Source organism: Mustela putorius, unplaced genomic scaffold (assembly GCF_011764305.1).
Source record: "Mustela putorius furo isolate JIRA1106 unplaced genomic scaffold, ASM1176430v1.1 tig00003850_pilon_pilon_pilon, whole genome shotgun sequence".
Lineage (NCBI taxonomy): Eukaryota > Metazoa > Chordata > Mammalia > Carnivora > Mustelidae > Mustela > Mustela putorius.
In genome coordinates this window covers 10,637,527-10,665,302 of record NW_025422002.1, presented here as the reverse complement: position 1 = coordinate 10,665,302, position 27,776 = coordinate 10,637,527, and the positions used below count along the sequence as shown (strand labels likewise).

General features: G+C 51.0%; 1 protein-coding gene across 11 annotated transcripts in view; it reads left to right on the top strand.

Moving 5' to 3' along the window:
* ATP2B2 (ATPase plasma membrane Ca2+ transporting 2) overlaps nucleotides 1-27,776 on the top strand; it is a 365,479-nt gene that overhangs the window by 322,242 nt on the left and 15,461 nt on the right. For all 11 annotated transcript variants that reach the window (XM_045063309.1, XM_045063308.1, XM_045063310.1 and 8 more), the window contains 8 exons: nucleotides 1,984-2,226; nucleotides 11,010-11,251; nucleotides 12,375-12,609; nucleotides 20,780-20,959; nucleotides 21,149-21,236; nucleotides 24,249-24,355; nucleotides 24,795-24,986; nucleotides 27,552-27,765. In XM_045063309.1, coding sequence (XP_044919244.1) covers nucleotides 1,984-2,226; nucleotides 11,010-11,251; nucleotides 12,375-12,609; nucleotides 20,780-20,959; nucleotides 21,149-21,236; nucleotides 24,249-24,355; nucleotides 24,795-24,986; nucleotides 27,552-27,765 — 1,501 coding nt within the window. The remainder of the gene's footprint in view (nucleotides 1-1,983; nucleotides 2,227-11,009; nucleotides 11,252-12,374; nucleotides 12,610-20,779; nucleotides 20,960-21,148; nucleotides 21,237-24,248; nucleotides 24,356-24,794; nucleotides 24,987-27,551; nucleotides 27,766-27,776) is intronic.

Here is a 27,776-nt window from a genome sequence, read left to right as displayed (position 1 = left end):
TGTCTTAGGTCATGTTACTTTTATAGTCACTTGATAAACTGAGTACAGCCCCAACCCAGGAGAGGCAAACTCTCCCCTCTCTGAGCTTGGCATACCCACCCTGGGAGCCGCCATCGAAAGAACAGAGATGACTCAGAGGAGCAACGTGAGCTGTATGTGTGATTTTAAATTCCCTTGCGGCCATGTTCAAAGGAAAGAGTAAAAAGAAAGAGGTGACGTTAATTTTAATAATATAATTTACTTCACCTTTAGTAATATAATTTAGTTCACCTTTATGTCCAAACATATTATGTTAGCAATCCAACATATAATAGCATACAAATAGCTAGTGAGATGTCTTTCATTGCCTTTTTCCTAATAAGTCTTCAAAAACCAACACATATTTTTACACGTACAGCACGTTTCATGTCAGACCAGCCACACTTCCAGGACAGAGCAGCCACCTATGTATTTATTCTTAAGCCCAACAGACGAACCCTGCCCCAGATGGGCAGGGGCCCGATGGAATGACCCAGCCTGTGAAGTTAAATAGAGCTAGGTTTCAGTCTGAGCATTAACCCATATTAGGTGTGTGATCCTGGTCAAATCACTTGGCTGTGGCTTTTCCATTGGCCAACGTGGAGGATCGCCATCCCCAAAGGTTTCACAGGCCTCCTGTACCATCAGACTAGAAAATGAACCAGGAAGAACTTCGCCAGCCATAAAGCGTGTTGCAAATTCCTATTGCTACTGCTCCTGCATTCAACATACATGAGGTGTCACTATTATCACAGGTTATAATAAGATTGCAATAGCATATAATTCTACCAATACTCATTTCTTCATAACATGAACTGCTATTAAAACTATTCTAATGGCGCTCTTTTTTTACCCTTTTTATGAAGAGTTAGGATGGGGAGCAAGAACAAAGGAAACCAGATTACTAGGAACAGACGAGAACTTTGTCTGATTCAGCCTCTAGCAGCTTCTCTTGCCCCCTCTTGCCAGATAGGGTAACTGGGTCTGCAGGGTCTATCTTAAGCATGACGCTTGCTTGAGAATTACTTCATTTGCATGAGTTTGCTTGAGAACCTCAAAGAAGCTAGGAGTGAAGCTGGGAAGACAGAGAGTACGTGAATACCAGAAAATTCAGAAATACCAGAAAGTGGCAGAAAGATGGTGATTTTCATTAAGCCATGAGAGGGGTACTATGTACATAGTACATAGTACTATGTATGGTGGGATATCATTTTTGCTATAAATTTAAGAAGATGTCTATACATAAGATGTATCCTTTCTGGGTGATGGATAAAGATGGATTTGTTTTCTTTTGTGTGTTTGTATATTGAAAAGAAATTTGTGACTTTTGTTATACGAGGTATAATATATATGTGATGCAGAAAAAAAATCTGTAGATTTTTTTTTTAGAATCTATAGATTTTTTTAAAAGAAGGCAGTAAAAATCTCCTGTCATTCTACCATGCAGAAATAATAACCCTAACATTTTGAAATTTTTCCAGATACTGTCCTATGTCTACAAACACATACATGTATCCTAAATTTATTTCTTTTTGGTGGGACCAAAAATGACAATGAAAACCAGGCACCAGCAAAATATTTGAAAAACAAAAACAAAAACATAAAACCATTAACCAAATAAAGGATGGCTACTTCTGTTAGGGTATAAGAGAAAAATATTTGAGGTCATTGTAGAAGACCCAACATTAATTTATCATCCTTTTCCCTATCTTTTCCATAAGGAATACAGATTCTTAAAAAAAAAAAAAAAAGGTCAATTAATCAGATCTTTTAAGTGGTTCAATTAAAAGGCTGCACATACACAGATCTCCAATTCCACATCTTTGCACATGTGGGAAACACGGGGCACATGGCAGCAGCTCTGCACCTCTTACTGCATGCTTTCCCAGTGTCTCCAACCCCACTCCCTGCCCCCCCCCAGCTCCCTCTCCTCACTGTCGCCCTCTCACCTGCCCCTGCCCCCAGAAAATGATGAAAGACAACAATCTGGTACGCCACCTGGATGCCTGTGAGACCATGGGCAATGCCACCGCCATCTGCTCGGACAAGACGGGCACGCTGACCACCAATCGCATGACAGTTGTGCAGGCCTACATCGGCGATGTCCACTACAAGGAGATCCCTGACCCCAGTTCCATCAATGCCAAGACCTTGGAGCTGCTCGTCAATGCCATTGCCATCAACAGCGCCTACACCACCAAGATTCTGGTGAGTGGTGTAGCCTCCACTGGAGGAACCAAGGTCCGCGGGGTGATGCAGAGACACCAGGCAGATTGAATGATGTGATTCCTATTTTTGAATACTGCTGATGTATTTTGGGTGGTCATATAGCAAGCAACTTGTTTCTTTTTGATTTAGCAATGATATTTATATGAGCCCCCAAAAATGTTAATTGCATTTTTTAGATCCTGTCATTGTCCTCCTTGCAAAAACAAAACACTTACTATTAGTTGGCTTTTGCCACATAACTACAGTAGTTCCCCTTTCAGTTATGGGTGGTCAGCCTCAGCCCATAACAGCTGACCCTCCTTCTGATATATTGTCCGAAGGTCAAGAGTGGCCTCGTGATTTACAGCACAGGCTGTACCCTTCTCCACTTCAGCTCAGCACATAGGCACTTTATCATCTCACAGCAGCACGAGAAGGGTGAGTACAATACAGTAAGATACCTAGAGAGCGACCACATTCACGTAACTTTTACTACAGTATATTGTAATAATTGTTCTATTTTAGTATCAGTTCTTAATCAGTTGTTAATCTCTTACTGTGCCTAATTTATAAATTAAACTTTTATCACAAAGATACATGTCTTGGACAAAACATAGTATATATAGGGTTCGGTATGATCCACAGATTTGGGCGTCCCCTGGGGGTCTTGGAACATATCCCCCAAAAATAAGCAGGGACTACTGGACTCCAAAACTTTGTGGCTCCAAAACCAAACTGTATTTAGTGCACAATTCTGTGGGTGGGCTCTTCCACTGTCCATGGGACTCCCTCTCACATCTGCATCTGTGGTGGCTCAGGTGGACAGCTCTGCTGATCTCAGCAGCACGGTAGGCTGGGCTGGGATGGCCTCAGCTGGGATGGTTCATCTTGGCTCCGTGTGGTCCCAGCTCTTCCAGAAGGCTGGTCTGGGCTGGTTCACAGTGTCATCTTGGTGCATGATGTTGGCCAAGGCAAGCCAAGAGGCCAGTGCAGATTCAGGGAATGGGGAAATAGATGCCATCTCTTAATGGAAGGAACTATAAGATCACACTGCAAAGGGCATGGATTTAGAGAGGGAACTAATTTGGCCATTTTCAGAAAGGATCTACCACCAATGACATTTTGTTGTTAGTAATAGTAGCAGTATCACAAATTCCGATAAGAATTCTCATATTCCTCTCTCAGCTAAGCTGTGTAGACTCATCATGCTGTGATCCCCATTTGGTTTAGAAGCACAGATGGCCTTTTTGTAGTTAACCAATATTTGGATGAAGAGAAACACGGAATTGTCCATCCAGAGGTCAGTCGGCAGCCAGATACAGGACATCTGTAGTGGGAGCATCTAGGTGAGCGGCTGGGCTTTTTGCCTTGCCTCCCAAATGTGCCCTAGCCCCAACCTCTGCCTTCTGTCCCAGAGCCAGCTTGAAGCATCATGGTCAGGCTGGGTTGTGGGAGCCGCCAGGAGTTCATCCAAATGGGGAGGAGAGTGTGACTCAGCAGCGAGGAGCTGAGGGCTGGTGGGAGAAAGGGGAGGAGGCAGCTTCTGCCTCCAGACACTGGGACTGCAAGGTCTGCACTGTCCAGGGCTGAACAGCCACCCACATCACCCCGGAGCTGCAGGCTGAGGGAGGCCCCCAGAGAAGAGGAGAAAGTAGGTCGGGAGGACGCATACAGAGGGGTGACCAAGAGCCCCTGGGGCGATGCCAGAAATGATGACGTTTGTCTTCTTCCCACCCCACCCCCGCCCCAATTTGGGAATCAAGGGAACTCAGCAGTGTTTTATTCTGTTCCCCAGGCCTTCCTAAAATAACCAAGTTGCTGTTAATGATCTTGTCCTGCAGATGTGGCAGAGAAGGGAGCAGGGCAATTCCCAGAGCAGGCTTCCGAGGATGGGGTGGCTGCAGGGGCACAGCCCTGCCAGGTGGGCTTGGATTGAGATGTAGGTTATGTAATCACATTAAAAAAAAAAAAAAAAAAGCTGTTCTGGGGTCTGCCAGGAGAGCTGAGGAGACATCTCAATTAGGGGTGTCGCATGGCACTGGCGGCAAAGCTAGAATCTCATTTCCAGATGTTCCACCTGATTCCTCCTCTGTGAGAGCACTGACTCTCCCATGTCTTCTTATTCTCTGACATAGACAACGTGGGCTCGTTGAGAGGGAGAAAAACATTTGAGTCATCTCTGTTCCCCCAGGCATAGTTCCTGGGAAGTACAGGTTGGGTGGGTGAGGTAAGTGAATTGATCAGTGAATAAATGTATAAATATATAATCAATGAGATGAGGATTAGGTAGGGAGACAGACGGATGGATGGGCGATGGATGGGTAGATGGATGGATGGGTGGATGGTTGAATGGATGAGTGGATGAGTAGGAGGGCAGTGGATGGGTGAATATGAATTAATAAGATCCTCAGGACAGGACTATCCCTATGTTCTACTTTCCTGTTTTTGTGGCAGCAAGAGGTAGTAGTTGGCCCCCTCTCTGTCCCATGGCCAACACCACTGCTCTGCCACTTCCTCCAGCATACTGAGCTTCTTCTGCAGCTGCCTCCAGCCCTCTAGTCTACACTAATCTAGAGACCTCCCAATTAGCTAGCACCTTTCATTCTTAAAAAGCAAAAACAGAAAAACAACCTACTTGAGTATTTCTAGTGTAGTTTGTATGGGCATCATCTCCATGGACTCACAGGTCTTAGAGACCCTCTGGTCCAGCCCCCTCACTTTACTCTGAGACCCAGAATTAGGAAGGGACTTGCTCCAAATTTCCCCGTGGGCAACTGAAGCTGGAATGCAGATGTCCTGACACCTAGTCCAAGAAGCAGTAAGTTTTGGCTCTGAAGTCCAGCAAAACAAGGTTCAAACTTCATCTCCAGCACTTACCACCTGTGTGACCCCAAGCAAGTTACTTATCTCCTTTGAGCTTATGCTTCCCAATCTGAAAATCTGTAAAGTGAATATATAATTAATCCTAGTTGCTAACATTCACTTAGCCAGGCTCAATGCTAAGAACTTACCCCCATGCCATGTAGCCCTTGTACAATGATCCCATGAAGTAGGCGACATCACATGTCTAATTCATAGATCAGACCCTGAAGCTGGAAGAAGTGAAAAGCCATGCTTGGAGTTCCAGAGCAGATAAGAGACTGAGCCAGGATTAGAACCCAGATCTGTCCAACCCAGATCTGTCCGTGCATGAGCCCATGCAGCTCACCAGCCTTTCCTACCCAACTCATGTGGCTTCACCTTTGCCTGGAGACAGCTTCAGAGCCACTGTGAAGGTCGGATGAGAAAATATGTATGTCCCCACACAGTGCCTAACAGGTAGCAAGCACTCAGACCACATTAGTTATTTCTCTTATAACTTCTATCATTATTCCGAAGCCATATCCTCTGTTGTTTATTTTGCCAGTCCCTGTCTTGCCTGACCCTCCACCTCCCTTCCAGGGAATCAGGGTAAATAGGACAATTCCCATCTTGCAGCTAAAAACACTGAGTGTAGAAATATCAAGAAAGCTGCCCAGGATTGCGCCTGACCACCAAGAGGCTGATTTGGACCCAGAGAATTCCAGAGGAGTTTACCAAGCAGGCAAGGGCATTCCAGGCAGGGGCACATTGCTGCCAAGGCCTGGAGACCTGACGATGTCTGGCTCATTCAGGTGATCTGTGACCTGAGCACTTCTCTGGGGCTGGAATAATGAAAGCCAGGACTGGGAGGCATGGGGGACAAGGTGGCATCTGATAAGCCCTTAAAAGGATTCTGCTCATGGCCCTCAGGAAAAGCAGCCCAGGCAGGTGTGGAGAGTGGTGTGAGGCTGAGGCTGCTGGCCAGGAGGCCTGGTAAAGTGGCCCAGGAACCCCATGCTCCCTCCTTTCTGAGGATGACAAAGCTTTCTTCCCTGTCTTATTTCAAATCATTAGGAACTAAACTTGCCCTCTGAGAAGTTATGTGAATCATCCTTGAGTCAGAAATTGTTCCCCTGCCTCAGAAATCCTGGCACACCCTCAGATTTGCTCTGTTGTCTCTGACCCTTTGAACATCAGGACTTCTGCTATCTCCTTCCCGTCGCCCTGCTGCTTCTCAGAACCACAGCTGCGCTTTAAGGTGGAAGGACTTCCTTCCTCACTTATGAGGCCTAGTGCTTTCTCGGGAAAGCGTTCTCCTTTCCCAACCGTGTATGTTCTGCGTGCTGAACCCACCCAAGCAGACCTTAAGTTCATGTTTTGTGAGACCTCTTTCGAGGTAGGTTGACACTGCAGTTAACATCTGAATTATGAAGCCGAGGATGGGGACTTGTGGAGCAGAATTGTTGGAAGTTCATGGCATATTTCTGAACACATACACTGTCGAGAGAAAAACAAGTCTCCCTAGAGCCTCTGGAGTGGTTCAGGAGGAAGGAGCAAAAAGGGGTTTCCTGGCAGGATGGTCTTCCTGAATAAATCAGCCACACTTCACTTAATTAGAAGCTCCAGGCCCTCAGGGCACCCCATTTCTAAGCTGAGGTGGCCGTGGTGCCGCCTTACCCCAGGGAGCCCCAGTACTCCTCAAAGGCAGGAAGGAGCTGCTTAATTGTATTCCCATACCTTAGAACTTGGGCACTTAGAGAAGGACTCCAGGAAGCAGAGACCAACCTTAAACCCAGATCTCCCGGCTCCAAACCAGGGCTCCATTGAATATCCCAATGAGCCTCAGAGTCCCCAAGTCAAACCACACTCTGAGAGCGGGCTCTGGCCAAGCCAGGGCAGCCAAAAGATGCGGAAAACTCAAAGGTGACTTTACGGGGTGCTGAGATGGGAAGGTGGGGTGGGCTATGGTTCTGGTAGGTAAAACGGCAGGGGCCTGTGTGTTGAACTCAACAATTGTTTCAGTTGTTTTGGTTTGTGTTGTTTTTGCAAACACCGTCTCTGGGAGAAGAGTTTAAAGCAAATAGACCCAAATGGGGAATTTGGATTTTTAACAGAGCTGTTAATCCCTACATCACACCCTGTCACCCTGCATGTGTGCAGGCACACACACACTGCACACACCACACACACACACACCATCACACATGTCATGCATATACACACACACCTGCACACACACCATTCATCCAATTAATTACACACACCACACATACCATGCATATACACCTACCACACCATGCACACCACACACATGCACTGAACATACCACACACACACCACATACATGCCACACACCACCACACACACCATGCACATACACACATATGTGTACACACAACATGCATAAAATTACATACACACATCATACAACTGTAGTCACACACCATACACAAACACACACACCACACACACAACTGCATATATATGCACACCACACACATACAACTGCACACATACCACACATATAATTACGCATACCACACACATATAAAGTTACATACACACACCATATATAAACACACACACACACAACTGCATATATATACACACCATATGCATACAACTGGACACACTATGCACATACACACCACATGTGTTTATAGCTGTACACATACACAGCCACACTCATACATATCACACACATACAGTTACACACACACTACACACACACAGAGCTGCACTGCTAAGCCTGGGAAGGTCCCCAAGGAGTCTGCTTTCTGGGAGTAGGTCTCCCCAGGGCGTCTCAGCCAGTCCCACTGTCCTGGTCACTCACACTGATCTGCCTTCCCAGCCTCTGGGAAAGAACCCAGGGCTCTGCTGCCTCATGTACCTTGGGAGGCCTAGCACTGAGAAGCTCCTGCGGAGACAGGCCTTTAGAGGAGAATTCTGGAAGCCAAAGTTCCACCCCATCTGGCCTTCCACGGGCAGCCCCCGACAGGGACAAGCACAGAATTACTCGTGTATTATTTCCACAAATATTCACTGGTTACTCCATAGTGGGAGACAGACACATTTCCCCCAATCCTCTTGGACTCTAAATCAATCATCAACCAGTTCACTAGTTAACCAGAGATCTCTAGGGCTAGTGGAGACAGGAAGGACTCTGAGGAGAGCATGTGCTGTGGGCTCAGAGCCGAGAACACTGAGGTCCAACCCTAGCGGGGTCACTGACTAGCGATGTGAGTTCATCTCTCTGGGCCTCCCCGCACACAGCTGTGAAGTGGGAGCACTCTCGCTGGCCTCCCCAGGCGCTGAGGGGCCACACCCCGACCACGCATGTGACAAGCCCGATAAAGGACAGGGCCGATCGACATTCAAACAGTGGCCACCGCTGCTGCTGCGGTTAAGCTGGTTGGTGATTCATCCAGGCACGGGGGGTGGGGGCAGTGCCTGTTGAGGGGTGAGGAGGAGCGGGCTAGGCCACCAGAGAGGGCCACTCAGCAGAGAGTTGTTTTCTATCTGCTCCTAGAAGCATCATCATATGGCATGTGCTACAGTTTACTATGCTGGGTTGTTTGGAGGGACTTTCTGGAGGTTTCTTAGCAGTAAAACACCTGTAACATCAAATGAACCATCTAAACTGTTTTTAAGTGGCATTAAGTACATTCCAGTTGTGCGACCATCCCCACCATCCATCCCAGAACTTTTCATCATTCCAAACAGAAACTCTGTCCCATCAAAAACTAACTCCCCATCCCACCCCCATCAACAACCAGCTCCTGGTCTCCACCATCGTACTTTCTGTTTCTGTGAGTCTGACTCTTCTAGGCACATAGTACAGGTAGAATTCTACAGTGTCTGTCCTTCTGTGACTGGCTTATTTCACTTGTAATGTCCTCAGGGTTTATCCATGTGGTCACATGTGTTAGAATTTCCTTCCGTTTTAAGGCTGGTTAATACTCCCTTGTATGTCTGGACCATTCTTTATTTATCCATTCATTTGTCTACGGACACATGGATTGCCCCCACCTCTTGGCTTTTGTGAGTAATGACGTCATGAACATGGGTATACAAATGTCTTTTGAAGTTCCTGCTGCCAATTCTTTCAGGGTATGTATATATATATATATATATATATATATATATATATATATACACACATAACCAGAAGTGGAATGCTGGATTATATGGGAATTCCATGTTTAATCTTTTGAGGAACTACCATCCTGTTTTCCACAGCAGCTGCACCTTGTCACCTTCCCACCAACAGCACACAGAGCTGCGATTTCTTCGCATGCTCACCAACGCTTGTTTTCTGCTTTGGCTTTTTCTAGTAGCCATCCAAATGAATGTGAGGTGGTACAGGCTAGTTATGCTTCTTTTTTTTTTTTTTTAACTAGACTTCCCACCAGCATTGAGCCCAATGTGGGGTTTGAACTCATGACCCTGAGAGCAAGATCTGAGCTGAGATCAAGAGTTGGAGGCTTAACCGACTGAGCCACCCAGGCATCCCTAGCTGCACTTTTTTTCATCTCATTTTTGCAGATGTTATTTATAACTTGTAGTTCTTCTAGTCATCATTCCTTCCTCTTGGCTCTATTTATCCCCCAGGACCCCAAACACGAACATGAATTTTCCTCTCGAGATTATGCCTAGTGGCAGCATCCAGCATTCCCAAAGGGCTCCATACAACAGGGAAATGTGTTGAATGAAGCTCTGTGCTAGGAGCCAGGGGCCTGGGGACAGCCCCAGGTCTGCCGCTTTGTAGGTCTGTGACCATGAGCAAGTCACTTCCCTGCCGGGCCTGCTTCCTGGCCATGAAAATGGAAACAATACCAACACCTCAACTCCCTTACAGAATCAGAGCCCTAGAGATAAAAAGGCTCACGGAAAGTCTACAGCAATAGAAAAACCTCCGGGTTTGTCAAGATCTAGGAAAAAAAAAATCAAAAGACAAAAGAGGTGGGGCCCTGCTTCATAGTACACATGTAGGCGATCTCGGAGCTCAAGTTCATGGAAACAGATTGAATTAACGTAGGAAGCAGCTCTGCCCCTTGCAACCATAGATTGTTTGAAATCCTTTTAGAGGAAAATTAAAATATTTCACAGAGGGTAATAAAATGCCAGGTGTTTTGAAGGCATAATTGCTCAGCTCTCTTGGCCTAATAAGTAATTAGGCATTTTTATTTAAGTACTCCATGTTGTCATTTTCTTTCGTTAGTAGAGAGGGGACAAAAACTGTTGTGGAAAAGACATAAAATTCTGGAAATCACCAGAAGGTTAATTATAAAAATGTAGAAAAAGTTCAAAGTAAGTAAAGAGGGGATGCTGGGTGGCTCAGTCAGTTGAGCGTCCAGTTCTCATTTCAGCTCAGGTCATGCCCTCAGGTGGTGGGATCGAGCCCCACGATAGGCTGATCACTGGGCGTGGAACCTGCTTAAGATTCATTCTCTCCCTCTCCCTCTGCCCCTCACCACTGCTCTCTTTCTCTGAAGTAAAAAAATAACAAATAAATCTTTAAAAATTAAAAAACAAACACATAGGATAATAATTCATGCCCCCTTTTAAGACAGAGATTCTTTCTGGGACAAGGGATGGATTCTGCAGACAAGGAGGGATACACAGGGGGACTCACTTTTATCTGTCATGTTTCCCTTCTCCAGAAAGAAAAATCTGAAGGAAATAGGGCATACTGTTCAGGTCCTACAAAGCTGAATGGAGGGTACACAAGTGTTTCTTTTCTTATTTTCTATCTACCTTGTAGGTGTTGAAAGAGTTCATAATTTTTAAAAAGCTGATCTTGCTTAACTGCTTTCATTCAGAGCCAGGACTGGGTCTGGGATGGAGAGGGCTGAGGGTGCGGGTAGCGGGAAAGGGGGCTGGCTGGCCCCGGGGTCTGAGAGGCAACCCCATGTGAGCCTCCCTGGCCTCTCTCCCCGCAGCCTCCAGAGAAGGAAGGAGCCCTGCCTCGGCAGGTGGGCAACAAAACAGAGTGTGGTCTGCTGGGCTTCGTGCTGGACCTGAAGCAGGACTACGAGCCTGTGCGCATCCAGATGCCAGAGGAGAAGCTGTACAAGGTGTACACCTTCAACTCCGTGCGCAAGTCCATGAGCACGGTCATCAAGCTGCCCGACGAGAGCTTCCGCATGTACAGCAAGGGCGCTTCCGAGATCGTGCTCAAGAAGTAAGTTCCACATGGCAGGGCTGGGCAAGGGGGGACGGGACAGGGAGCTGGGGATCACCAGGTCGTGCTGTGCAGGCTGTCCTTCGGGCTGGGCTGGAGGGCCATCTGGCACGCAGAGGTGCCCTTCCCAATGTCCCACAGCAGGACCATCTCCCGGAGCTTCCTTCCTCCACTATTTTCTCTTGAAACTCTACAGAGAGCCCTCCCCTTCTCGTCCCTACATCACAGGATCACCAGGAAGTTCCACCTGCTGTCACTGTTAAATCTCCCTCATTCCCTCAGCACAGAGATGGTTAACGATAGTGATGTTCATTGTTAGCCAGTCAACTCCAGCTCCAGGTGCCAGAGAGAAGCCTGGAGAGCTAAGCTAGTCACTCCTGGTCCCTGGACCTCAGTTTCCCCACTCAAACCTTGATGGGATTGGTCTAGCCCAGTGGTTCTCAATCCTGGATACACATTGGAATCATCCCAGGGAACTTTTAAAAAACCACTGATACAGGGGGCCTGGGTGGCTCAGTCACTTAAGTGTCCAACTCTTGATTTCCACTCAGGTCATGATCTCAGGGTTGTGAGATCAAGCCCTGCGTTGGGCTCTGTACTGGGTGTGGAACCTGTTAAAGATTCTCTCTCTCCCTCAGCCCCTCTCCCCCAAAATAATAAAAATAAATTGGAACCTTTGGGGTAGGGCTCATACATGGGTCTTTATTTATTCGGTGTTCCACCTAAGCCATTCTAATGTGTGAACAAGGTCCAGAATGACTAGCCTAGGCTTCATGCCCTCTGAAAACCATTTTAGCTGTGGAACTATTTTTTCAGATGAAATCTCATGAATATAAGACAGATCAAAGTAGATGTGCTCTTGCTGAATGGACAAACTGGGGCAGATATGGCAAGAAGGCGGCCTGATTTCTTTTTGGCTGGTCCTGATTTCATCCCTGCATGGGGCCCAGGGGCCTGGACCAGCCCTGAAGCATTATGGAAGATGAAGTGGATGGATGCTGGATGACCAACCACAGCCAGCTGGGCATCACTGGGGATGGGGAGGGGAGCGCGAGCTGGTCAGACGGAGGACCCTTGGGCCCTTGGCTGAACCTTACCCAGCTCCCCCCTCATCTGCCCCCAGATGCTGCAAAATTCTCAACGGGGCAGGGGAGCCCCGGGTCTTCCGGCCCCGCGACCGGGACGAGATGGTGAAGAAAGTGATTGAGCCCATGGCCTGCGATGGGCTGCGCACCATCTGTGTGGCCTACCGAGACTTCCCCAGCAGCCCCGAGCCCGACTGGGACAATGAGAACGACATCCTCAATGACCTAACCTGCATCTGCGTGGTGGGCATCGAGGACCCCGTGCGGCCCGAGGTAAGCCCCCTACCAGCAGGCTTGGAGGGGCTGGGAGTCCAGCCTGCTGGTAAGCTAGTATAAGTTGCCTCACCTCCCTGAGCCTCAGTTTCCCTGTAGCACCCACAAGACTTTCTCTTTACCTACTCCTAAACACGCAGACTCCTGAGACCAGCGTAGGTCACGCTTGGCATCCGTCTGCTCAGGACATCAGGCAGCCAGCAGGCAGGCGCTGCTTTGCCACGGGAGCAGCCCGAGAGCCATCGCCCAACCAGAAACCTCCCCTTGATCCCAAGGGACAAGCATGCCTTAGAAGCCTCTTGCCCCACAGGAGCCAGGATCTCCTATAGCACAACCATAGGCCTAGGTTCCAGGGTCCCCATAAAGGAGATACCCAGAAACTAAGTCACTGGTGTTCAAGAAAACCCCCAGTGTGATGTCACACCAGCAGGTAGAGTTCTGTCCATTCGGATCCAGTTTCCCAATCAATGTAGCCTAGCGGGCTTGCACAGTGACACAGCCCACAGTCTCCCATTCTCAGATCTCCAGGGGCACAGGGCCATGAAGTTATCCAAAGGTCAGACTCCCAGGCGGAAGAGAAGAGGGATGATAGCAAACCCCCCCCCCCGCCCCAAGAAGGACCCAGGAAGAAGATATAGAAAGTGCACCTAAAGGAGTGCTCAGATCACACAGGTGTTCAGTCTCCTTTAGCTGCATCTGCCCCGGGCGGGAAGACGGAATTCAGTGCTGGGGTTCATAGAGTTGGGCGAGGATGGACATGGGTGCTCAGTCAGACTGCCCAGGCTGGAAAGGTTGTGGGAAGAAGAGAGGGCAGCCTCGAATCTCCAAAACGTTGCTGTGGGCAGGCAGAGTGAGTCCTCACTCTGGGGATCCCCAGAGGGTAGAGCCAAGGGCAGGCTGGCCTCCACATCATTGGAGGACTAACACAGCTTCTGGGTCCAGGGCTGATTCCCAGGCCGGTGGGGACTGGGCCCACCTTGGTCTTGGCTGTGGAATTCGGTGATGGGGCCTCTCAGGGCCACCTTCCTCCACTGGAGGCAATTTTGCTGTCCCCACTTGTCCTGATACCATTCTCTAGGGGCCTCTCGGTGTTCCCTGCCCCTTATGGAGCCTCCACTTCCACTTCTTTCCATGAAAAGGGGTAGACAAGTGTTTTCCAAATTCCTAGTCCTGATGCTGTAAGAGTCTCTGTTCCAAAGACCAAATGAAACTAGAATGTCACAGATGTGGACTTAAACGTTTTTGTAGCAACAAGAGGTGTCGTCGAAATGTGAGCTCAGGTCTCAAACAGACCTGGGATCCCGAGTCTCAGCATTACTGGCTGTGTGACCTTGGGCCAGTTACATAACCTCTCTGAGGCTCTGTTTCCTCATCTGTAGACTGGAGATAATAATAGTATTCTCCACACATACACTTCCCAGGATACTATGAGGTATCAGATCATGCACATACCACAAACAGTCAGTATCTGGCATGAGGTACATGGCCCTTAAATGGGGTTCCCTTCCTCTGTGCCCCTCCCCAGTAGTTCAGAACTCTGGACCCAGTGACAGGTAACAGCCCCTAACACAGAGCCCGGCTTATGGATTCATTCATTCCACACAATTAAGTGTGGAATGATGAATGAGAATGAACGGGACTTGAATACCAGTCTTCCAATACTATGCCTGGTACTCATCTCACATGCTCACACCCTCCATAGACCTCCACAGACCTCTTCACTCCCACCCAGAGCCTAAAGCATCAAAGGTGATTTGTTGCCCAGGTGCTTGGCCCTGGAACCACATGTGTTTTCCTGCAGACTGTGTCTTTCCGTGGACAGACAGGCCATTTAGCAACCTCCCCACAGGATGCCCACTCATGACCTGCCACCAGTGGGTTCAGGCTCCCCATGACAGGCCATCCCCTTACAGGCACCAGGGACTAGTCTCCACGTAGCAGACGGGGCCAGCCTGCAGCTCCCCTGTCCTTCTCATCCCCAGAGCTCCTTGCCCATCACTGTGCCTCAGAACCATCCCCAAAGTGGGGTGGAAAGCAGCATCAGACACATACCTTTTTTTGGTCATGACCTGTACTAATAAGAAACATATTTTATATCATGATTCAGTAAGCACATACACTTAACCAAAATAAGAATGTCACAAAGTAACATGATGCCCTTGTATTTTCTATTCTCTTCTATTTCTCTCTTTTTTAATGCTAGTCACCACCTCCTAAACTAATTTGACAATGCACTAAAGGGGTTGAGCTGCTGCTGACCTAGACCAAATGCCTCCCCCGGGCCCAGGGTGCAGGTGAGAACACTGAGGGTAAGCAGGGACAGTGAGTTTCCGGAAGTCTCGCTGTAAGTGGCTGAGCTAACCCAGAGTAGAACAGGTTTTCTGCATTCCTGCCCCAGGCCTTGCTCCTAGGTGCCACAGAAATGAAAGGGCAAGGGGTTCTAAGTCTGGAGGGTAAGGACAGGGAGGGCAGGGCCTGAGAAGGGCTGAGCTGGGTCCTGGAATATTCCACTAATAGCATGATCATCCAGAGAAGCAGGCTTCAGGCACAGACTCCCAGCAGGGCTGGGAGCACTTTCATTCTGGAGAGCCCTGCCTTGGAGAAAGGGGGCCTGGACACAAGCCCAGCTGTGCCACTCACAAGCCACATCCTCCTCTCTGTGCCTTGGTCTTCTCATCTGTAAAATGGGAGGTTGACCCAGATGTTCTTCAAATCCCTGCCAAGCTCCAACATTCTGAGCTGGCTGACGGGGAAATCTTACCCTGACACCTTTCTTTGCTTCCGTCAAGTAAGTGCATTCTTGTTGGTGACCTCCTCTCTGCCCTGGGCTCTCTCCCAGGATGTAGATTTCGATGTCATAAGTTGTGTTGGGGAGCATACTTACTAGGCTGACACAGCAGGGTCAAGAGACATGGGTTCTAATCCCGCCCCGGCCACCCCCTCACAGAAGGCTTCAGGCGCATCTCCTCCCTGGGTCTCAGTTTCCCCATCCGAACAATGAAAGAGTTGGACATTCCAAATGAGAGACACCAGCACGGTTGCTAGGGATGCAACTCGAAAGTATAAAAGCTCTGAGCTGTCGATTCACCATTTCCTAGTTGGGGGGGGGTGGCTTTTGATTTATTTGGGTTTTATTTTGATTTATTTGGATTTATACACATAGAGCCAAATTCCAACGGTTCAACAGACAAGGTGAAGTAACCTCCCATGCTCCCCTCCCAGGGTCTCTGACTCCCGCCTCACAGGCAGCCACCGTCTCTAGCTTTTGGGATGACCTTAGGGCAGTGTCTGTGCCTGCGGTTCGGGGCAGGCTCTTCCAGGCAACCCTGAGGCTGGCCAGAGCACAAAGGTCAGCCTGGGCCACTTCTGGGGTCCTACAAACATTTGCAGCAACTGCTGGAACACACACTACCCCCTCAATTTCCCCATCTGTCGAGGATGAATAAATGACGTTGCCTTCCTCCCTTGAGAAGACAGAACAGATCAAAACAGGCTTGCTGATCACCCCCCAGACACATACACGTTTCTCGGTGGGTACGTTTTCCGACACCGCCTGAAGCCACCGCGGATGAAGCCATGAGAAGAGCAGCAGCCCGGGATTCACCGGGTTATCCGGGGGTGTTTGGAGCCCTTGGAGTCACAGACAACGGGTGTCACCAGAAACAACAGATGTTTAAAAGCCTTTATTTAATGAAAACAGGAAGCGCCCATTTTCTGGCTGGTTTTCCTCCGTGAGAAATATCTTGGATAATTTTAGCGAAAGAAGGAATTTTTTTTTTTTTCATTTTACAGCAACTTTGTCTATGTGGAAAGTATATTTCAGCCAGATCGGTGCCTCGGTGGCTTGGGTCTTAATCATCCCTGGCTCCTCAGTGCCCAGACCAGGGAGATGTTCAGTAGCTGTTTGTCAAATGAATGACCGAGTGAGCAGTACAAGGAGAGCCTGAGTGCAGATTAAGGAAGCATTCCATTGGGCTGGAGGAATCCAGAATGGTTTTATGAGTAGGGGCATTTCACCTGAAAGGGGGAGAGACTCCCAAATTAAGGGAGAGAGGGCATTCTAGGCGGAGGGAATAGCTCTGGCAAACGCAGACAGGTGAGAATCTAGTGAATACCGTGGACTTACGAGAGAAATGGGAAGGAGGGGAGCCTGGAGCTAAATTGGGAAGAGTAGGCATGCCCCCACCCAAATCCATTCACCAGGCCAGGCTTTGAGGGATTTCAGCAGAGACATGTTTCATGATGACCCGTGTGCCCTGTGCCAGGCCCCTGGATGTGTCCTGAGCAGTCAGCGGTCCCTGCCTTCCAGAGCCCACAGCCTAGTGAAATGCCCAGTAAAAGGGGACGAGTAAGTAGACCCCTAGCATGTGAGAGTGTAAAGCCATTCTGAAGTACAACAAAGACGTCTGGTTATAGGGTCCACTGCCCAATAAGGGAGGTGGCTGAGGAGGCCCTCAGGGGTGTCCAGGTCCATCTGGAATCCCCCCCTACAGGCAGGTCACAGGCCTCTAAGGTACCTGACCCAGGAATCGTGGTGGCATGGTCACACCATTCCTCCAAACAAATGGCTGCCCCTCCCTGTCCCCAGATGCCAGGTGTGCCCCACCCCCCACTACATCTGTATCCACACCCTCGTCATCCCTCCCCATCTCCTGGAGCAGAAAGAACAAGGAAGAAAGACCATGGTTAGGTGCATTGCCAGCCATCCTACCCCCACCACCAGCATCTACTGTCCCCAGGCTTGATACCATTTGCCCCTGCCACAGCATCACCTAGCTTCATCCCCACTTTATAAGCCAACACTCAGGTGGATCCCCAGGGCAAAGCCCAACCGAGCCTTTCGGCCCCTAAGCCCTCTCTCCCAGGGGCAAAGAAACCTCCACCACACAGAGGAGAGGGTGGGAGCCAGAAAAATTAGCTGCCTGTTTTTTCTCCCTGAGTCAGCTTGTTTCGGGGAGACCTAGAGGGTGGGGATTCCAAGCAGGCAGATTTCAGCTCCCTGAGACAGCCTTGAAAGCTTTAGTCTTTCTAGAACAGGGTTCCAGTCACCTCATTCCCAGCTCAGAACTTATCATGGCTCCCAGGCCTAGTACTGAGTCCCTGATTCCAGCACCTTCTGACTGCAGGTCCTTCTCCAGCTTCATGCTTCCTGGCTCCTGCCCCACATCCTCCTCAGCCTCACCCCCTCCAGATCACCTTCCATGTCCTTTCTATAGCACCCTTCCCAACTTCTCTGCCAGTGCCTCTCATGGGGCACTTCTCTGTGGCCCAGGCCACAGTGAAGCAGTCATCTGTGTAGCTCCAGCCTGGGCAGAGTGCCAGGCACCAGAGCCTCAGTTAGTGCTGACAGACCAGAAGAAACTCAAACATCCCCCTCTCCAGGAAGCTTTCCCGTATTTCTCCTCTCCCTCTACTTCCTTCTGAAGGAATGGCACCCTCCTCTGTGCTCCCAGAGCCCTTTGTACAGAGATCTTTACCAAAGACCCTGCCTCCTACAAGAGTATAGGCCAGACCCAGAGCACCTGCTCTCATCTGAAAGAAGAATGATTATGTGAAAGGATATGATAGACTTGTTCCCCTATGGAGTGGTCAGCCTTGGAAGGAGTGAGTACCCCAGGCTCAGAAGCCTGCAAGCAAAGGCTGGCTGGCCATTGTGGGATGCCTAGCCGGAGATCTGGGCAATGAGAAGAGAGTCAGAGTTATGACCTCAAGTCCCTTCCAACTCTAAGAGCCCAAGTATCTTTGAATAAAACATAGCCTGAATTATTCCTTTGAAGGCAGGAGCCAGATAAGGTGTATGTCCCCAAAAGAGCAGTGACTCTTTCCTTTCCTCTGGAACAGAAGACAGCAGGGGGCTGCAGTCTGGGTTACAGACACTGTGAGGACATTGATAAATTACGTAAGCAGGATGTTGGACAATCCACATCCCCACTCCCTCTGGGTCTGTAAAAAGAGGTCACGTTTGCCTGTGTGAGCCGCCGCTGTGGCATGAAGCAGAGGCCTTGGTCACGTGGCCCCCAAGTCCCAAGTGGGCACCAGAAGCCTCTTCCCCGGGCCCCAGAAGTGCACCCAGAGGAGACCTGCGGCCAGCTTACCCTGCTCCAGCCCTCGTAACAAAGAGACCCTTCACTACCTGTCACCACAGCTGGTCTCTGATACTATTCTGGGAGCCAGAGGGGCCTCCTGGCCTTACTTAGCCTGGAGCCAGCCTCTTCATGGTATTTGTTTCTTGCTCTGCCACAAGATGGCCATGCTCAGGAGTCTTGATTTTCTCTACAAGCAGCAGGGGGCAGCCCCTGAAGGAGAGTGACACCCAGGCTGAACTTTAGGCAGGTTGCCCACTGGTGGTCAGGTAGGGGAATGATGGAAGAGGGGCAAGGCCAGAGGCAGGGAGCCTGAGGAGGGCCTGGGGCGCTGACCCCACATTGGAATGGTGGTTCTCTGTGCTCACAGAACAGCAGAGTGTGGGAGGGGGCGGGAAGAGGCTAGAGATTTTCAAGATCAATCCTTGTTTTTAAAATTCCCAAGGGCAGGAAGGGGACCAGTGGGCAGGTGTTGTCCACAATCAGGTTATGAACCAATGTTCTAATTCTTTATTTGAGTTTGCTGGGCTGCCATGATGAAGTAGTAGCACAGATTAGGGGCCTCCAACAACAGAACTGGACTGCCTCACAGTTCTGGAGGCTGGAAGTCCAAGATCAGGGTGTTGGCAGAGTTGGTTTCTTCTGAGGGTCGTGAGGAAGAATCGGCTTCAGACATTTTCCTCTCCCCCAGTGCCCCCCCCCAAGCTTACAGGGGTTTGTTGGGAATCTTCAGCATTTCTTGACTTGTGGCAGCAACACCTAATCTCTGCCTTCATCCTCATGTAGCATTCTCCCTGTATGTGTGTCTGGGTCCAAATACCCTTCTTCATAAAAACCCCAGTCACATTGGTCTAGGGCTACTCTACCGACTTCATCTTGATTACCTTTATAAACACTCTATCTCCCAGTAAGGTCACATTCACCAGCACTAGGGGCTTAAGACTTAAATATATTTGGGGGGCCACAGAGGGTTTGGGCATGGCCATAGTTCAGCCTATAAGAGTCTTCAGACCCTCTCAGCAGTGGCGTGGCAGAGTAGGAATGGGAGTGAGCTCCCCAGACACTGTGATATGCAAGAGGAGTGGTAGTCAGACTCCACCTTTCCAAGCCTGAGATTCTAAGGTGCTTTGGTCTTCTTGTACAACTAGATTTTCTGCCCTTCATATGTCTTCTTCCACTCAAAGACATTTTGCAGCAAATAGCAAATATTACCTTATTATTTTATCATTGGTCACTGCCCATGGGTCAGAAACCCTTGTTCAGTTGGTCTGTGTTGTGTGTGAAGACCTGCAGCAGCTCCAGGCTGGTTTCTGCATCTTAATCACTGGGCAAATAAATCCACAGCTCTGCATAGGAGCAGGGGGATGGGGGGTGCTGTGCGGGGCTTACTCTCTCCTGACTGGCTGCATCCACTCTGGCCTGATTGGCCCAGGCATCAGTCTATCATTCGTTACAGGCAGAGAGGGCAGGAGGCAGTCCTTACTCTCTCATGGCAAGGTCCTATTTTACATGAAGTATAATCATTTGTATTTATTCAAAGTCAGTGTCACATTTTGTAAATGAAATGCTCCCAAATGCAGTGCCCCCATGCCCCCAGCCAAAAAAAAAAAACAAGCAAACAAAAAAAACCTGAAAATGTGTGAACATATTTCTCACTGAGTTCACAGGAACTGTGCATGTGAATAAAGTAGGGACACATGTCTCTTTATAACAGAGTGTTCTAACCCCACCTGGGGTGTTACTGAGGACTTTCTCAAAGTCCTTGCCCCTAAGTCAGGATAGCCCGTGGTTTCATCTCAGAAGAGACCATCATAGTGTTAGGTGGTAGCTGCCTGGGACTCTGTTGAGAATTCTGAGACATCGGGGTTTAATCAGCAGATTCTGTGATTGATTAACGATGCCTGCCATGGACACAGGATGGAAGGAGAGGGTCTATGTGCCATATGTGCTGTCAGCATCTCACAGTCATCAAGGCCCCTTCCACTAGAACTTCCCATGAACAGGCCTCACTCTGGAATCCATAACGGCAGTGATGGCCTGCCCCAAGGGTGCTCACCCCCACTGCTCCTGCCCCCCTCAACTGCTAGGTCCCAGAAGCCATCCGCAAGTGCCAGCGGGCAGGCATCACCGTCCGTATGGTCACTGGTGACAATATCAACACGGCCCGGGCCATCGCCATCAAGTGTGGCATCATCCATCCTGGGGAGGACTTTCTGTGCCTGGAGGGCAAGGAGTTCAACCGGAGAATCCGCAACGAGAAGGGAGAGGTACTTGCCCAGCACATCTGTCAGAGGGATGAACTGGGGGGTGGAGGGTGCTGCCTGGGAGGCATGGGGGCTGCATGACTGTACGGAGGTCAGCCAATGTACCACTCAGGGCCCCGTGACTTTGAGTGAGCCCCCTCCCTTCTCCAGACCTCAGTTTCTCTCTCTGAGCCTTTCCCCATCCCTCTCCAGATTGAACAGGAGCGAATTGACAAGATCTGGCCAAAGCTCCGGGTGCTGGCTCGCTCCTCCCCGACAGATAAGCATACCCTCGTCAAAGGTAAGACTTGGGGAGCAGTTCTGAGGCCAGGACCCCCTCCTCTCCTGGTGCCTGCAGCTTCTTTCCAGGACAGAGGGCTTTTGCATGGGGCTTCCCACACCTGGCAACACCCTTGTCTCCCCCTCACTGCAGTCCTGGGAGGCCCTCTAAGAGCCCTAGTGATCTGGAGAGGTTGTGAGTCTTCTCTCTGCTTTCCACTTCTAGGAAGCAATGGGACTGGGTCTGTCTATGTCCAAAACTCTTAGCCTAAGGGTTGGATAGGGCCCACAGACATGTTGTGGTTGGTTGGTATAGTACCTTTTTTATGTTGAATTTGGATGACTTCGAACGACTCTCCCCTCACATTCAAATCAGTCTTCCCTGCTCCTCATTGTCTGCTATCCAGGAGACTTCACTTCTTTATGTTCTCAGTCTGCCCCCTGAGCTTGTGAGTTTGAGAGACCCTTGGTCTGCCTGGTGTCTGAGGACCCCAACCAGCATCTGTAATGGGGACCCGCAGGAAGGGCTATCCTGGGAATAGCAGCCTGAGAGATGAGGCCAAAAGCTAGCATCCTTCTCCTTCCTTGTCTTCCTCCAGAGAGAAGGCGTACCACCTATTGAGCCCATGTAGGTGGCCAGGTGCTGGGCATTTTTAGAGTCATACAGCCCTGGCTTCAAGTCCTGGCTTGGCTGCTGAACTGTTCTATAGCCTTCGGCAAGTCTCTCCTCTTCTGGGACTCAATTTCTCCATCTTTAAAATGGCCACTGAAGGGCAGGTTTCTCGCTGAGGTCATCCCTGGGGCATCTTGATTCCTCTCCCAAAATGCTGCCCAGGACATTAGTGGAGGCAGATCCGGCTTGGTGACAGAAACACAGCACCCCAGAATCACAGATATCAGAGCAGGAGGCACCCCCAACCCACCTCCATTTCTTCTTAAATGACTCATTCATTCAATTACTCATTCTCTTGATACGTGTTTTTGAAGTACCTAAGTGCCAGGCCCTGCTCTTGGCAAACATGGTCCTTCCCTCTTGGAATTCATGGTCCAATTCCACCCAGCAGACATTAAATAGATTTCCTTGTACAGACCTAGAGGTTGTATTGGTGGAAGAGAAGGTTGGGGCCCTCTGTTGGCCTCTTATTCAGGCTAGGGATGGGTGTCACATCATAGGCCATCGAAGGTGGGTTGAAGGTCCAGGAGAAAGGGCCTGTGTTTCAGGTGGGGCAGAGAACTGCACTGTGAAAGACCCGAGGCAAAGATTTCCAGACACCTTCAAGAAGTAGAAAGAAGCTCACTTGGCCAGGCAGGAGGAAAACTCAGCGCCTTCCCTGCTCTGGAGAAGCACATAGGAAAGCTGAGGGAACCAGGGGGAACAAAGGCATCAAATGCCCAGTAGACAGAGACTGGAGGCTGAGTGTTGGCCAGGTACTCAGACTGCTGCCAGCCAGGGGAGCAGCCCAGGATGATTCCTGGAGCGCATGGCCTTGAAGAGGGTGAAACTTGGACACATGCAAAGGGCTAGGGGAATGGTTGGTGGCTACAAAGGCTTCTCCATTCGGGGACCCTTTCCCTCATCCCACAGATGCTGCTTGCCAGGCACAGAATAGGGAGAGACACATACCAGAGCTACAGTGATCTGATTAGGGCAGGTGAGGGTCCTCAGGGAGTCACAAAGACTTCCCCAGGAGAAGTGGCATCTAAGCTGAGACTACAGTTGTGGGGCAGGCACAGCTAGCCGAGGGAAGAGCCCGGGCAGACAGGTGAGGGAGCCGGCTTTGCAGATAGTCATTCCTGTGACTGGAGCACAGATTGAGCGCGGCCAGAGACGAGAGAAAATCAGAGAATGGGTGAAGCCTGACCACCAGGGATTTCGAACTTTCTGATTAGAGCTAAGAACATGGATGTCACCCTGAGGCCAGTGTGGGTAGTGATAGAATGACTCTCAGCTGGGGTGGAAGGGACAGGTCAGTCCTGGGGGCGGGGGTGGGGCAGGGGTCGAGAGAAATCCCAGCACTGCTGTGCAGAATGGACAGGCAGCCTGGAGTTGGTGGGGACCAGGGGGGATGCTGCTGGCACAGGGGGTCGGGACAGAGAAAAAATGAAATTGTTCCTGTGGGATCTTGGAGCGGAATCTGCAGACGTCAGTGACAGATGTGAGGTGTGGGGTAAGAGAGGCTCATTCAAATCTCTGTCCTGTCCATTAATGTATCTTCTCAAACTCTACATGTGCCCAATGATGACACACTTCACCCATTCTTTTCCACTGGCCCCAGCTCAGTGACTGGGCCACGTGCCATCTGTTTATTCTATTTGTTGAATATTTTCTTTTTATTTATTTTTTCTTTTTTTAAAGATTTTATTTATTTGATAGAGAGAATGAGAGACAGAGAATGGGGTGGGAGTGGAGAGGAGCAGAGGGAGAGGGAGAAGCAGGCTCGCCACTGAGCAGGGAGCCCTATGCGGGACTCGGTCCCAGGACCCCAGGGTCATGACCTGAGCTGAAGGCAGGTGCTTAATCGCCTGAGCCACCCAGGCTCTCCTGAATATTTTATTGAGAGTGAATGTTTGGAGAGAGGTCAAGGCCAGATGGTGGATCAGGGGCCATTGGCAAATGGTCTCCTCAGGAGTGCCTGAACCCCCAGGTAGAAGGTGCTGAAGGAGCAGATGGTGGGAGAAGGGAGGAGCTCCTGGAACCCAGGCAGAGGGAGATGCTTTTCCAGCTGGGGTGGCCACCCGTGTGGCCAAAGGCTGCAGAGAATGAAGAGGGTGCTGGAGAGACCGTCAGGGCCCAGACCACAGAGGACCACCAGCCAGCACAGGGCTCAGGTGCCCAACATCCCCAGCAGGTGCTGGCAGCTGTGGGCAAGCCTGGAGTTGGGAAGAGCCACAACTAGAGCGGGGAGGTAGGGCAGGGGCCAGAGAGGAGGCTGGGCCCGGCCTGGGGTCCTCCCAACAATCAGGGCCAGCCCCAGGCTGCCTCTGGCCCACAGAGTGTCCCAGGGCCCTGACACACTCCTGCCCTGCCCCACAGGCATCATCGATAGCACGCACACGGAGCAGCGGCAGGTGGTGGCCGTGACCGGGGATGGCACCAATGACGGGCCTGCGCTCAAGAAGGCTGATGTGGGCTTCGCCATGGTAGGGGCAGCTGGCAGCGGGCCCCGGGGTGGGGACTGGCAGGAGCTCCCAGGCAGGGGGTATGGGCAACACAGCCTCAGACTGGCTGTGCGGGACCCCCAGTTCACACTCAGCTCACCCACCATCTACTTCACATGCCCAATGCTCTCAAGGCTCAGCCCGGCCCCCAGGGTCTTCCTGGAAGGGTGGAAGAGGGCTCCCTGCCATGATGGCTGTGGGAGAGGACGGGCCAGGGAAAGGCTTCCTGAAGGCAGAGTTGGCCTCAGGGCGCTGGGGCTAGGAGGAGAACATGCACACACACCCCGTGTGGTCTGGTCGCTCTGGGCAGCTGGGCCTATGCATATGCCTATAGGACTGGGGGTGTGCAGGGCATGAGAACAGCATTGCTTGAGCTGTGCACCACCACCCAGCCGCCGCACACAGGCTCCTGTCCCCACAGGGCATTGCAGGCACGGACGTGGCCAAGGAGGCCTCAGACATCATCCTAACAGATGACAACTTCAGCAGCATCGTCAAGGCAGTGATGTGGGGCCGCAATGTCTATGACAGCATCTCCAAATTCCTGCAGTTCCAGCTGACGGTCAACGTGGTGGCTGTGATCGTGGCCTTCACGGGTGCCTGCATCACGCAGGTGGGTCCTCCGGTGGGGGGCGGGCGCGGGGGTAGGCGGGCAGGATGGGGCATGCCAAAGCCTGGGGGAGCCCCTACCAAGGACCAAGAGTTGCATCACAGACCTCAGGCACAAGCACCAGCCCAAGGAAATGAAGCTCAGCTAGGCGAGGGGCTGGCCCAAGGTCATCTGGCAAATAGGAGTCGTCAATCCTCACCTACATGGCTGCCTGACCCAGTCACAGACCTGGTCCTCTCTCCAGGAGGAAGAAGAGGTCATCCTCGAAGAAAGGCAGAGCCCCCAAAGGGAGGCAGGGGCCAGGCAGGGCCCATGAGGGGATCAGGCTACCAGCTGGAGGCAAGGGGCCAGCAGGGGGACTAAGACTTCGGGGGCTTAGTTCCGTCAGGAGTGTGGCAGGAGACGCCTGTTTCCCTGGGGCTCTGAGGCCAGGTTGGGGCTCTTTGTCACTGGGAGAGGTAGTTGTCTGTCAAGATCACCATCTGGGGCCCCATCCCAAGCTCAGGGGAAGCCAGCCAGCAGGCCTGAATGTCTTCAGCCTCACTGCTTCCTCGCCCAGCCCCATGAGGCAGAAACTATGATAATCCCCATTTTACAGAAGCAGAAACTGAGGCTCAGAGACTGGATGAACCAGGGACCTGCCATTGTTCCTGCAGCCTCCTGCTTTCCCCTCGGGGCTGACCAGCCTGGCCTGGGGAGGAAAGGGCCAGTATTCTAAGGCCTCCTGGCAATCACATGGGTAGACAAGCTCCTATGCAGAGAGGAGCCCCAGAAGCCCAGAAGGCAGCACTTCCCCAGAGAGCTTTGTGGCCTTGGGAATGCTGCTCCCCTCTGCTGCATTCTGAGCCACTGGCACTGCATGTGGCAGCACCCCAGTACCATATTCTGAGTCAGAGCTGTGACGTGGCTGGCGGGTTCCTCTGCTGAAAGGACCCACTCCTGGTCTGTGGATGACTGACTCCCTCTAGTGGTGGCTCAGGGAACACTCCCACAGCACAGCCGCTCCTGCAAGGCTCCTTGGGGGACCCCACTGATGCCAGATGGGGAAACAGGTTCAAAGAAGACTACCAGTTTGCCTAAGGCTTTAGATTGAGTTGGTAGCAGGGCCATGCAGGACTTGATGGGGAGATTGGGGGCCCTGACCCCAAGGCACATGTCAACAGAGAAGGCTGATGAGCAGGGAAAAGGTACAGGACACGGGGAAGGTGGCTGCTCTGGGGCACAGGTGGGAGAGGCGGCCTGGAGGAAGGGGCTCTGATGAATCCAGGAGTGAGTGTATGGGGAGCAGGCAGAGTGGGCCTCGGGGGCTGCACTAAGAAATGATAGAGGGGTAAAGAACTGCTTAGTTTAGGCTACTAGGCTTACAGGGTCAGTGGGCTTCCTGAAGGAGGTGGATGAAGCTAACACTAGAGGGGGAGGCCTGGGCTGGAGAGAGGGTGACACTAGGGAGAGGTGGGCAATGCAAGCCAGGGGGACAGGTGTGGAGAGGAAAGCAGGGCTAAGGAAGGAGCCGTGGGGGGCACAGAGTTAAAAGATTGGGGAAGAGGAGCCCTGAGGGAGAGGGAAATTGAATGTTCAAGGAGGAGGAGGGTCAGGAGAGTGGGGTCAGGGGCCAAGGAGGAAACTATGGCCAAGAGAGGCAGGGAGGTCAGTGAGAGGAGGCTGGAAAATGCATCTCCTGACTGTGACAGGAAAGGTGCTGGTGACCTTGGAGAAGGGGATTCGGGGGACATGGACAAGCCAAAGTCGGGCTGCCAAGGACACGATACTTGGGGGTACAAGGGGACAGTTGATCAGCTCCTCGAGGCAGTGTGCCCCACATGATATGACTGTGCACTGAATGGTATGACCATATGATCCCAGTCTCAGCCAGAGAGAGACATGGAAGGATCCACACCAGAATGTGGATGGTGGTCTCCTGTAAGTCAAAAGATCACTGACGAGTTTTAGCTTCCTCTGTTACTCCCTACTCACCTGAAATTTCTACCATGGATGTATGTTATTTCTGGAATCATAGATACACACAATAATTGCTTAAGGTAAAGTGGGATGATGGGGTAAGAAGGAACTGGGCGGTAGTAACAAGGGGACAGGGGTCATAGGCACTGTTGGTGGGACAGCAGAGACCAGAGCCACAGATAGTGGAGGGGAAAGCATCGGTGGGAGGCTGAGAAGACAGGATGTGTGCTGAAGACAGGAGAGAGCTTGACCTTAGCCAGGAGAGATGTGTCCATGGGGGCTGAAGGGATGGACAGCACATGGTGGGGAAGTGGGTGAATTTACCAGAAGGCAAGTTGCTGCTGACCATCAGGCCTGGAAGACTCAATTTTCTCCTTGGGGGAGAATGGTGGTCAGGTCTAGGCTGTTCTTCAGGGAAGGGAAGGCCCAGCAAACCTGCGGGGTGCCTGTTCAGGAGCCCAGAGGACAGGCCAGCTAAAGGCAGACCCACTGGGCAGAGCCAGCTCAAGACACCAGCAAGAAGCTGCTGAGGCCCACACCCGGCCCTTGGTAGCAGCAGGTGTGGCCAGCCTCCCCCGTGACAGCCTCCCCCACCACTGCTGTTCCCAGGACTCCCCTCTGAAGGCCGTGCAGATGCTCTGGGTAAACCTCATCATGGACACGTTCGCCTCACTGGCACTGGCCACGGAGCCACCTACCGAGACGCTGCTTCTGCGGAAGCCATATGGCCGCAACAAGCCCCTCATCTCACGGACCATGATGAAGAACATCCTGGGCCACGCCGTCTACCAGCTCACCCTCATCTTCACCCTGCTCTTTGTTGGTGAGTCCTCC